Source organism: Sinocyclocheilus anshuiensis, unplaced genomic scaffold, assembly GCF_001515605.1.
Source record: "Sinocyclocheilus anshuiensis isolate Anshui unplaced genomic scaffold, SAMN03320099.WGS_v1.1 scaffold437, whole genome shotgun sequence".
NCBI classification, from domain to species: domain Eukaryota; kingdom Metazoa; phylum Chordata; class Actinopteri; order Cypriniformes; family Cyprinidae; genus Sinocyclocheilus; species Sinocyclocheilus anshuiensis.
The window spans coordinates 1,607,289-1,620,134 of NW_015539902.1; the positions used below are offsets into that span (position 1 = coordinate 1,607,289).

The following is a 12,846-nucleotide window of genomic DNA, read 5'->3' on the forward strand; positions in this document are numbered from 1 at the left end:
TACCACTAAATTTTTAAATATATTCCTCCATTTGGGCTGCTTTATGTTGACTGGGCTCATAAAGAAAAGAAGAAAAAAAAGAATCCAGGCATGTTTATGTTTAAGACATTTAAAATATTTCAGTTTACCTGTAATGTAGCCATATGCCATTAAAGAATTGCTGACAATAATCCTGTTCTCTGGAAACTTTGAACTTCTGATAACTGGGTGTTCCCCTATGAATAACAAAGAAAACTAGTTTAACAGTGTATTTACCTCAACTGCACAGATGTTCTATATAAAGTGAACTGTATGGTGTACTGTCACCTTTTTTGGTGCTCTGGTTAGGAACTGAGGTAGTTTGGAAACTGCTGGGATCAGCCTCCTTGAGTAAACTTTGCGGAACTGAAAAAAGGCCCAGTACAAAGAGTTAAAATCTTCCAACTCCCAGGATCCTTCAATGCAGGGCTGATGAGTAATCTTTATTTTTCCTGTGAACTGATCCTGCCTTCCAATCAGTAACATAAGACTGGCATTCAAAGCAATCACAGGAAGTTTTACAGGAAGCCCCGAGGCCTACAAATGCCAGGCTCTTTCCCTATTTTTGTTTCCAAACAACTTTTGTATCCATTGTAATTTATGAGACGGGAAGAAAACAGATGGGTAAATCAACAATCTGAGATGAGACAAAGGCCACGTGTTAGTCTTTTCCCACACTCTCAATCAATGATTTAAGATTTCTCAAACTGATTAAAGATCTGCCTTGCCGTGAAGATGGCACGCCATACTGTAACTGTATTCAGAACATTCAAGACAGTTAAAAAACACATTCAAACAGATTTTGCTTTGGGAAGATTTTGATGGAAATGAGAGCATTCATACCGCATGCATAGAGGACAGTGATATACTTTTTTGTTCCAGGAGGGCAGGGGTTTTTGAAATGTTCCTCATCTACGGTAAACAAACACCTCCGTTTTCCATAGCAAATGTTGGATACCACATCAACGGCTCCGTGAAAAAGACATTCTGTAATATTAAAGAGATTTTTTTTTTAAATGTCTCATTATCAAGTACCAAACTACAAAAATAAACAAAATGTGCTCAAAATTAAAACAGAATTTTATAATATATTACAATAGATTCAAACATATTCAAATGTCCACTTAAATTAGACTTTTTTTTTTTTTTTACTCATTTAACAGCAAATTGTCTAACTGCAAAGCCTAATTTTATATAATAATAAATGTAAATCTTACTATCTTCTAAATCTTACTAACTAAATCCAAAAACGTACCAAATGGTGGAGGTTCTTGTTTCTCTGATGGGCACAAGTCTTCATCTTCCAGCTGTCTTCCATAAACAGCAGAGTAGATATTCAGCACTTTTGGATACTTGCAGTGCAGCAAAAGTCGATCTCCCTCACATGTTATTCTCTTCTTGTGCTCTGCTGTAAGACAAACATCTTTACTGCTGTACAGGAGTAAATAATTGAAGAAGAAATAATCAATTAAAGCTTTAAAGGAGGAAATACTTACTAGGTTTACACCTGTATGATACATGGAGGTATTTAGGGGTTCCAGGACAAGGATCTCTGCCAAAGACTTGATGATTAACCAGAAACTGGCAATTTCTATGACCCTGGCATTCAGAGAGCACTTTCTAACAGAGCGAGAGATAATCAAAAACCATAGAATGTGCATTATACAAAAGGTAGGGAAAATGTAGTAGCCTTGTCCTGATTCTGGAAAACACAAAACCTATCTTTTATGAGCCAGAAGTAAGTAAGATTGGCTGCCAGAGGAGTCTTGTCTTACAACATCTTAGGTCTGTTTTCACCATGGGACTATTGAAAAGGTACTAAAACAGCTTTATTAAGTGTTTAGTGCATGTAAAATGAAAGGTCTGTTTTTTTTGTCTGAAAGCAAAGCACAGACTATTCACCTGCAGCGCTGTGGTAGCAGAACAGCTGTGATTACGCCATTGGCATCTCATTCCTGGCACGATCCCGGGAAGGGTTGCACTCTGTCCATAAAATGCAGACTGAATAGTTATGGTGGAGTGTCGTGGACACCTGAGGAGCAGGAGATCTCCATCACAGGCTTGAGCTGATTGACTGTTGATGATCCTAAACAGATAATCTAACGAAAAGGTGGAGAGGTTGGATCTATAATAAGTTATTAAAAATTTGTCAATTATTTAAATCAATTATAATAAATTATGTGGATGTTTTTATATGATATTTTTAGAGCCATTCAATTAAAAGCATTATTGTGAAAAAAAAGTTAGCTTATCAAACCATCATGAATCCAAAAATGTGTCACTGACCATACATGTAAGTTTATGTATCAAAAAATGAATATACTTTTTTAAAATACTGTTTAAATTATTGTTAGTGAAGACTTCAACCATAATATTTGCACTTACTGTAAATCATTATATTATTGACTCACTTGAGAAATCGGAGAGTCCGTCCATTTCTTTGGTCCACAGTATGAGAACACTGTAAAGTATTTGAACACATAGCGCAGGTGCCCGGCAGCTTCTCAAGTGCTGCGCTGAGATCATGTTCAAATCCTTCACTTATTTCTGCATTCAAGCGCGTGCTGTAGAAACGCTGTCTCTCTCTCTCTCACCTGCCAGAGAGTTTCACCCTGCTTAAAGTATGTTTTCATACCGCGACTTTGACATCCCAGTTCTTTCAAGCCAAACTCTAAGAAAGCGAACCCCTCGAAATCGTTTCTCCCTCGATTAAAGAGAAATCAGAGGATATGACACAAAAAGCAAACATTTCAAAGCGACGCATGCAGTCAACTGAAGGAAGCCTATAGGGAAATAACAAGTGCGCAACAAGTCAGTGGTGCCTGAAAGCAGCGACATTCGCACTATTCAGTCCATTGCTGATGATTTTAGGGTCCTTAGTGAGACAACAAATGGTAATAGGTGGTTTCTTGGCACGCAGAAAGTGATTTTTGAGGAGGATGTTAAGGTAAAACCATGGGAAAAACTCATTTGAACGGGGCGTGGCGGTGAATGCCTCAAATAGGCAGTGCGGTGGAGTTGAGAATAACTGACAACAGTATTGTAACCAATCTGATTGAAATGCATTCACAGTAATATCATTAATATTATTAATAATTAATAATATTTCATATAGTCATTTAAGCGGCTTTGTCTTCGAAGCCAAACCTTTTTGGACTATTAAACCTTTATAAAATTTATATATAGTTTAAAAATACCGTTCCTTCCAATAAATATTTCGTTCATGTGTGTGTGTTTGTGTTAGAAATGTATTTATTGTCTGTTTGGTCATGTTTATAATATTCTAAAATCGAGCCTCACACGATGAAGTGAAACTCCGTTGCAGCAGGGGACGCTACGCGCTTGTCATTTTATCTACACTCACTGCAACACCGCAGAAGTAGAGCTGCCCGCGTACGTTTGAAGACGTTGAAAATATATATTGAATTGAGCTATTTTGATATTCCGTCTGAAATGGCAGGCAAAATTAAAGTTGCGGATGACTGTAGCTATAAAACATACTCTGTCTGCGAGAGTGCCGCTGATAGCAGCAGCAGAGTGGAGGAAGATGGAGAAAGCGACGGTCCAGCGGTGTTTATGTGCTGCAAATGCAAGCTGCCCATCGGCGACAGTCTGTCCTGGTCAGGCAGTGACGACGAGCATAACCAAATCATGCTCAAACGTAAAAGATTATTATGTTTTTATGGCTCTTGTCTGTAAAATGCTGGTTATAACTTGATGTCTTGGGTTGATATACGCTACTATTCAAAAGTTTGAAAGGAATTAATACTTTTATGTACCAAAGACGCATTAAATTGACCATGGGTGACAGAGAAGACATTTATAATGCCACAAAAAACTATTTTAGGGAATTGTCGTTTTTTAAAACTTTCTGCTAATCAAAGAATCCTGAAAAAATGTTTCCACAAAAATATCACGCAGCAAAAACTGCTACAACACTGACAATAATAAGAAATGTGTCTTGATCAACAAATGACCATATTAGAATGATGTCTGAAGAATCATGTGACACTGAAGACAGGAGTAATTTAGCTTTGCCTCCTAGAATAAAAAAATTATATTTTAAGAGATTAAAGTACAAAACAATATTTTAAACCGTAAAAATATTTAATACTATTGCTATTTTTAGTGTATTTTTGATCAAGTAAGTGCTAGGTGAATATAACAGACTTTTTCATAAACATAAACTTTTGAATGGTAGTGTTTACTATCTGTTGACTCATGCATTTCGAAATATTGTGATTTTAGTTTTGGCTTTGCATGCATTCGTTAAAATAGCATAATACAACTGTGGGTAACAACAGCTTAAACATAAAAAATATTTTTTAACGTTTTTTTAGGGATCTCTGACAATGTTGTCATAGGTAAAGAGCCCTTTGTTTCTGGTACCCGAAAGGAGCTTGGATGGTGAGATATGTTTTATTTATTTATACATGTGTGTAGAATCATACATGTGTTTTTCCACCTAAACATGAAATCAATGTCTCTGAAAATTTGTCTCTCACATTCAGTCTTGTTGTGAATCTCACCTGCCGTGGCTGTTGCTCAGAATTAGGAATCATGTACATATCAACCCCAAAAAATCTTGATTACAAGAGATCTCTTTTCTGCTTTAATGTTGAAAATATTGAAAGGTAAGTAGCCTATTGTGCACAAGCCTGTGCAATGTTCATCGTTAGTCTTTTTTATAATCACATTCACTTTTGTGTATCACACTGAGGACAAGGTTGTGTCTTTCTGTAGTTATATAGTCGGCGGTCCAGGACAGCGGGTGCCAGAATTAGACAGAGAAGACAAACCAGTGACCCTGGAGTACCAGAACATTGTGGAACAGCAGATGACAGAGGTAAAGTAGCCCTTCTAGAGACTGTTTAAATTATTGATTTACGAGCATGATGCAAACCGATGTAAGTCTCTCTCTGTTTAAAAATAAGCAATTTCTTTTGCACTACAAATGCATAGATTAATGGCAATATTGAATGTGTAGAGAATATGACAAAAAGAATATTTGATATCAAACTTTATTAGGGGAAATTATTTGAACTTAAAAACAATAGAACCTGAATTTGTAATTGTTTTAATTTGAATTTTTCCTAAAATAATTAATTCAAAAAAAAAAAAAAACATGTTCCAGTATAGGTGAGGTACACAGAAGTAAATGGAATTAAAGCTGTTGAAAAAGGTTATCTGCTTTTTTTGTGTGTTTTTTAACACGCACAAGTAAACAGCAGATGGCGCTCTTACGGTGCTTCCAGAGCTCTTTGTTTGGTCACTGAGTCCGCAAACAATAGACATTAGGATCTGTTGAAGAATTTGATCTAGAAAGGGTGTTGACAGTTATGTCTGTTTGTGATTGTTAATGTTTTAATTTCATATTCCTTGTCTGTGTGCTTGTCAAATAAATAAAATAGAACTTCTGACAAGATTTACAAGAGGATTCCTGTGGGTGAATCCTGTGAATTAATAATTTTCCAGATATTATGTATTTGTGTTTTGTGTTCTGGCAATTAGTTTTTTTAATAATTTTATATATGTATATATATGTGTGTGTGTATATATATATATATATATATATATATATTATATATATATAAAATTAGAAAACAATTGCGATTTTGTAATACACACACACACACACACACACATATATATATATATATATATATAAGTCCTGCAAACAATAGATATTAGGAGCTGTTGAAGAATTTGATCTAGAAAAGGGTGTTGACAGTTATGTCTGTCAGATATTTTCATGTTTTAATTTCATCTTCCTTGTCTATATACTTGTCAAATAAATCAAATAAAAACTTCTGATAAGATGATTCCGGCTGGTGATATTGAAATGTCTTCTCTGAATGTTGGGAATGAATGTTTTAGTAATTTTCCAAATATGTATTTTGTACTTTGTGTTTTAAACAATTACGTATTTAAACAATTATGTGTTTTAATCATGATTTATATTTATTTTTTAAGCAAGATTTTACACTCATGTTCTCTGGTTTCTGTCTGACCTCCTATTCTCTAATGTACCTTTCAGATAAAATCTCTAGCTGTGATAATAGGACAACGCCTACTGGAGATTGAAAATAACCTCCAGTGCAATTCTGGAAAAGGATATGAGCTGTCTGTTTTATGACTGAGGGTAATAATCCCATGCATCTGTTGTGAATGAGGTTTGTGGACTCTTTAGTGTGAGATAGTTTTGTCTAGACAGTTATGTATTTACTATACAGTTGAATGCAAGTGATACATTTGTACCATTTCCTACCTTTTATTAATGTTAAGCTCCACACATTCTAAGAGATGTAGAAGTACAGTACATAGATTTTGTGACAATTGTATTGTTATTTGAAAGCTGCTGTACTCTTACTGGAGAACATGTGTTTGTCTGCATCTCATATTTTGTCATGTGCGAGCGATCCTTGTGTTGTTGTCATATGTGATGTTAGTCTTTACAAGATGTATACACAGGGTAAACGTGTACAATAAATATAATGGTAAAGCAAAACACGTGTTGTTGTTTTTTCCCTCCTCTTGTTTATTTTTGATACTTCATCATTTGCATCAAAACATCCCTGCCCAACCCTCTGAACAACTGGTTAAATAATAAGTGGATGGCGGGAGAAGGAGGGGGCATGTCGCCTCAAGCCATTTTTTTTGTTTACAGTTCCTGTCTAATGTGCCTAGCAACACTTTACACCAGGAGGCGGGAAAAGACTCGTAGAGACCCTGAAGACGCGCACCCCCAACCCTCAAAGCTGGGGTAGCATAACAACAGCGGCTGATAGAATCCGCGCACCTCGGACCAACCAGAGAGCTGTAGCTAAGGGCCATGCTGCCATGGAAACAAAGCACACATGCTGTCGCTAGAGCCTGTTGCCATCGCATCCGTCGTTTCCTTATTTGCCGGCTCCATCTCCCGTGCCAGTAAAGAGTTCTTCATTCTTGTGCCTTTGAACTCCTACGTTCTGCCTGTAAACCCAGTAGAGTTAAAAATAGGGACAAGAGGTAAGACATGCATACAGCACATGGTATTATAGCATCATGTTTACTGCTTGTGTCATGTCTACATGTGGCAAAATAGCCAATTATATCTGTACTAGTTAATGAGGACTCATCTCAGTAAAGACCGGATTACACCAATAACAATAAACGATATCTGTATCAGGGTTTACACCAACGGACAAGAATTTTCTGTTAATTTAAGGGTTTCACAGACTAATCTTCTAGTCCAGTGGTTTTCAATCCTAGTCCTGGGGGACCCACCGCTCTGCACATTTTGTATGTCTCCCGGGTGTTTTTACAACTAGTTTGTTTGAGCCCTCCAAATGCTCTCGGAGCAGTTCAGCGCCTATATGTGAACAAACCAAGTGATCTCAGACCCCCCCTAAAAGGACCCAAAAGCCAGTGGTGTAATGTAATGAAGTAATAATACTTTTGTTACAGTACTTAAGTATTTTTTGGGAGTATGTGTACTTTACTTGAGTTTTTATATTTCAGCCAACTTTTACTCTTGGGTCTGGCACTTGCAAGTTAGGCTCTGTCCCAAATGGCATCCTAAACCCCCGCGGTCTTCTGCCTTGTCCAAATACCCACACTTGCGGTCTTTGCACTTGACTACTTATATGTCGTATTTCCTGTATTTGGTCCAAGTGTTCAAGTGAGCATGAAGACCACAAGTGTGTGTGTACAACTTTTCATTACTTGATGGGACACACTTATAGTGTTGTAAAAATGCAAGTGTTTACAGAGCTTTATTTTTATTTTCAAACCTTTGCATTTTAAAATCAACTTCTAAATGTCTGTTCAGTGTCTCTTTAACAGATGACAATTTAATTTTGTGGTGCTTCTAATTAAATGATAAAAAGCAGTTGCAAATGTACAAAATAAATATCACCACTACTCATTTGCACCAATAAAACGTGCAATCCTTTGTTTTAGTACCAAATTATATATAATATCTAATTATCATTACTATTTAACATACATTGGAAAGGTTTCCGTGACCTCTCGCGAGATCTCTGCAAAAAGTTTCACGATTTATTTCCAGAACATGATGCATGATGGGATACACTAAGCCTCGAATACCGCTCCGGAGCGGTATTCCAGATAGTGTGGATTTAGTGTGCGTTAAGGGCACTAGTCTGGCGTTTTTAAGACCTGGGACAGTCTTCCGCGCACGTGCTCTCAAGTGGCCAAGACCGCAAGTGTGGGTATTTGGACAAGGCATTGGACAAGGCAATTCTCTGAGTCCGCACTTTCGTGATGTAATGCCGCTTTGACTGTCGGGTAGAAGTATGCTGCGGAGCTTGCACCAGTGCGGGCTCAGCAGAAGTGCGGATCGAGGGCGCATAATGGCCACAAAGGCGGCGCTCGCGAGCACCCTTCTGAACGCTAAAATGACAAATGGGGGACAAATGTCTCGTGGACTTAAAGGGTTAGTTCACCCAAAAATGAAAATTCCTTCATTCATCTTCGGAACACAAATTAAGATAATTTTGATGGATACGCTGTTTCCTTTCAGATCAAATCACATCAATGTAGGAAACAGATCCGGCATGACGCAGCTGACACAGAACAGCATACTTGTTTACGTCCAGCGGATATTCTCCAAAATGGCACCAGGGTGATGCGGAGGAGACGCATTGTTTTTTTCTTTTCTTTTGCGCACAAAAAATATTCTCATAGCTTAATATAATTGCGGATGAACCACTGATGTCACATGGATTATTTTACAGATCTCCTTGCTACGTTTCTGGACTTGGGAACATTTCAGTTGTATTGCTGTCGCAAGCTCTCATATTCCATCCAAAATATCTTAATTTGTGTTACGAAGATGAACGAAGGTCTTACGAGTTTGAAACAATAAGAGGGTGAGTAATTAATGACAGAATTTTCATTTTTGGGTGAACTAACCCTTTAACGGACACGCGCACGAGGCCATTCACATGTCGCGCCTAAAAACGTGTGGAAAATGCTAGGCGCGCCACTTTCTGCTTTTTTTCAAAGCATTCGGGCGCTTGCGCTCAGGAGGCGTCTGCCGTTGCTAAGCAACCATGACCTGCACTCTCAATGAAGATGCGGAAGTTTCAGCAAAGGATAAATGGATTTGCAGCACTAAAAATCACTTGCAGTAGCTCTGCTACTAAATTTATTTAAAAATGGCTATCCCTGTACAGCTATGATCAACTGTTCCTTCATCTTGGCTGAGCTTTCAATGCTGTTACGGGAAAGGATGAAGTGTAACGGAGGCCAGCGAGTAGGTGCTGTGCAGGTAAACCTCACTCCCCTGATCTCAAGAGACTCATTTTAGACGGCAAAATGCTTCTGTATGCTTTTTGTATTTATATAATTTAATATAGTTAACTTAATCTATATCACACAAAGAGTGCCGTTTTTCCGCAGATATCAGCATGATAACTAATTTAATAATCATTTGATACAAGTTCAGTAAAGTTAGCAATAAGTGACTTACATTTTAGACACGATTTTGCTTTGTTTCCTAATTTTGCCAACGAAAATAGTTCCAAACAAAGATCAGAGCACTGTTTTGTGTCTCTGAGCAATGGACGGTGTTTACTTATTGAATGAATCAGCTTTTTGAACGAATCAGTTGATTAAATGATTCAGTGATTCACTAATTAACAGTCAAATGCTTTGTTCCTGAATGAATCAGCTGTTTGAAAGAATCGGTTGAATCTTAATGACTCACTCATTAACAGTCACTTGCTACCACCTACTGGCGGTTTTAATTTCACATTTCAACTATTTTTTTCATGTTTTAAATCATTTCAAATATCAGTATTCAACGTTTTATGTTAAAAACACAACATTATTTATCCATCTGTAACTGCTGGTTAAATGCATCCATGTCCCCTCTGAGCTACATTAAACTGTGTAAATACATCTACTTGCGGTGGTAGCTGGTTGGAAAATCCTCCTATTACCCATGGCACAAAAATGGTCTACTACATGCGACAAATAACAAATAATGTGTGATTTTTAGCAATATTTTTTTATTTAGGCCTATTGAAATTCATTTTAATTATATAGGCTACTATTATATTTAATTACATACTCCTATTATGCATTGTAAATTATGCAAAATGACAGCATTTAAATGGTAGAGTTCTCCTTGCTTTTTCATGTAGTGTCTCTCTCAGTGAATGGGTTTTTATACAGTCTATGGTAAAATCTATATATTGAATAATATGTATCAAATAATGTTCTTTGACTTTTCTTCCTGTGGGGAAACATCCCAGCCAGAAACTACAATAGTTTCCTATTAATTAAATGGTTTTTAATTAAATACAATTGATTGTGTTAAAAAAAAATTTAACTTGTGATTTTTAATTATAAACAAGCTTGAAATACAACTGGACTCTTATTTTGAAATGTCTATACTATTGCGGGCTGTTCCTTCAGATGAGGTGATAAAATATGCATTAAATCATGCTTACAACCGTCTAAAATATAATATATAAAGGTCATAACGTAGTGTCATAATTCATCAACTCGAGTTCATAAGCAACAGCTTGGCATAAAGGTGCGCTATTCATTGATTGAGAATCACTTTGAAGCAGTCTGAAGCGCCACCTTGTGACACTGCAACGTGCAGCGCTCTTTTTTTATGAAATAGCCTTTTGAAGTTTAATAATCAGTAGGTTGTATCGCGATTTGTTTTTCCATCCCAAAATATAAGACCTCTTAAAATGATCATTAAGACGTTTGTTTTACCGTTTCATTTATTGAAGACTTTTTATGACATTAAATTTAAGAAAACTCACCCGGAGGGATTTTGCTTTATTTGCACTCGTGCTCCTAAATATATTTTACAGTTCGCACACATCTATTTTAGTCGCAAATGCGACTGAAGCGCCCGCACTGTCGAGCCCTGTGTTTGTCTGTGAAATATCCACAGCGTCTCTGCAGCGCAGCGCACGGGAATGCCAGCGGGAGGAAACAGTTCTCACGCACACAGAACGAGCAGATACGAAACATGTAGGGCGAGGGGTGATTTTCCACTTGTTAATCGATCGCGGATGGTTTCATTATTTCGGGCGGATAAAAAAGATATAAGAGGATAAAAATGAAATTAAAAATGTTTCTCCAAATATACTTGGGCGGCCGTTAATATACCTGGGCGGCCCTCCCAAGTAAAGTCTATGTGTGGGAAACTGCTCTTTCAGATTCAGATTCCAGAAATGTTTTCTTATGTTGGAATGAAAGACACTAAGTACTGGATGAAGTACTTCTTATTCTGACCCAAAGATACAAAATGGAAGAAAGAGTTAAAACTAAACCCAATCTTGTTAAGCTGTGTTTGATTATATATATATATATATATATATTATTATTTTATTATAATATATATATATTTGCTTCTTTTCCATTTTGCATTTACTTGTACTTTTACTTTCAATACTTAAGTACGTTGCGTTAAAGCGGTTTCTACCTGATATACCTGCTCGTATTACTGACTAAACGTTCGCTCCTTGTGCTTAAACGTTCAAATACACATAGTTATGTGTCTAAATGCCCGTCTTTGCGAGTATCCTCGTAAACACAGTTATTTATGTCTTAAATGAATGTTAATAGTTAAAGATAAAGAATGTGTTAGGCTAGATGAGATCCTTAGCCTATATGATGAGATCTTAAAAGGATATTCACCCTGGTCCCAACTGACTCCAATAGTGTTTTTTTTTTTAGTGAGGGCCCAGCAACTGTTTGGTTACCAATATTATTCCAAATATATTCTTTTGTGTTCAACAGCATGAAGGAATCTCATACAGGTTTAGAACATCAACAGAATTTACATTTTTGGGTGAACTATAATGCAGCCTAATATAGCTGCTGTTACCATTTGTGTCAATAATGTAAATCAAAACATCAGAAAAGAGAAAGGAAAAATTGAAATCACATCATATGACCCCATTTAAAGCGGCAGACGAGTGTGCACTTAGAATTAACAGACGCTATTGTTCGCTGGTGTGGACGCTAATTCGTTATCTTTATAGTTATCGTTCTTGGTGTGAACGGGCCTTAAGACTTTTACTCAAGTAATATTCTAAATGGTGACTTTACCTTTTACCAAAGTAATTTTCTGGTAAGATATCTGTAATTTTACTTGAGTATGGCTTTCAGGTACTTTATACGCCACTGCCAAAAGCAAACTGATTCGGTTCGTTTCATTTGTGGTTTGTGGCTTGATTTCCTCATGATTTGTGAAAGCAATGAGGTCCCGGTATGCTTTTTATGGACCAACTTAACAGTAATATGAGTAATATGAACTAAGCAGGTTATTATTGTTATATATATTTATATGTATAGTTTATGATTATTATTTTTATTATTTATCAATGTAATTTCAGATGTTTCAATCTCTTGTTACATTTAAAAAAAATAAGTAAATAAATAAACCAACTGTTAACTCTAACAATACAAAACAATTCTGTTGCCATTTATGTAATCTAGGGATAGCGGTGCATTAATTGATTTTAATGCATGAGGGAGGCAAAGAACCATCCGATGCGCAGCTGAAATTTAGCATTCTGTCTGCTTTAAATCAGACATCAGAACATCAATTTTACCGTGCTCGTAAATATTTCTGTGTGCGCAGCGCGATCTCCGGCGTGTCTGCCAGTGATGTGTGTGTGTGTGTGTGCGTGTCAATGAAAGCAGTGAAACAATATAGCAGCAATATAAAGTTAGTAGCAAATAAACATTTTAATACTACCTTATCTGAGAAAAAAAGGAAATTGAAATAACTTTATACATAATGTTCCCTTTTAATTTTAAATTGAACTGAAATGCATTGTTAAAGCTCTG

At 36.5% G+C, this 12,846-nt stretch overlaps 2 protein-coding genes across 2 annotated transcripts in view; one reads left to right on the forward strand and one right to left on the reverse strand.

The window, feature by feature from the left end:
• Positions 1 to 2,992, reverse strand: part of LOC107686146 (protein eva-1 homolog C-like) — a 4,656-nt gene extending 1,664 nt beyond the window's left edge. Inside the window, exons 1-7 of the mRNA XM_016483019.1 lie at positions 2,430 to 2,992; positions 1,921 to 2,117; positions 1,515 to 1,638; positions 1,274 to 1,426; positions 862 to 1,005; positions 307 to 384; positions 129 to 215 (exon numbers count right to left, since the gene is read on the reverse strand). Coding sequence (XP_016338505.1) covers positions 129 to 215; positions 307 to 384; positions 862 to 1,005; positions 1,274 to 1,426; positions 1,515 to 1,638; positions 1,921 to 2,117; positions 2,430 to 2,544 — 898 coding nt within the window. The 5' untranslated portion in view covers positions 2,545 to 2,992. The remainder of the gene's footprint in view (positions 1 to 128; positions 216 to 306; positions 385 to 861; positions 1,006 to 1,273; positions 1,427 to 1,514; positions 1,639 to 1,920; positions 2,118 to 2,429) is intronic.
• Positions 2,993 to 3,353: 361 nt separating this feature from the next.
• On the forward strand, positions 3,354 to 6,498 carry LOC107686150 (protein Mis18-alpha-like). The gene is made up of 5 exons (XM_016483030.1): positions 3,354 to 3,679; positions 4,359 to 4,425; positions 4,530 to 4,652; positions 4,762 to 4,864; positions 6,056 to 6,498. Exons 1-5 carry the CDS (start codon positions 3,472 to 3,474, stop codon positions 6,152 to 6,154), a joined length of 600 nt encoding a protein of 199 aa, XP_016338516.1. The 5' UTR covers positions 3,354 to 3,471; the 3' UTR covers positions 6,155 to 6,498.
• The last annotated feature ends 6,348 nt before the right edge of the window (positions 6,499 to 12,846 follow it).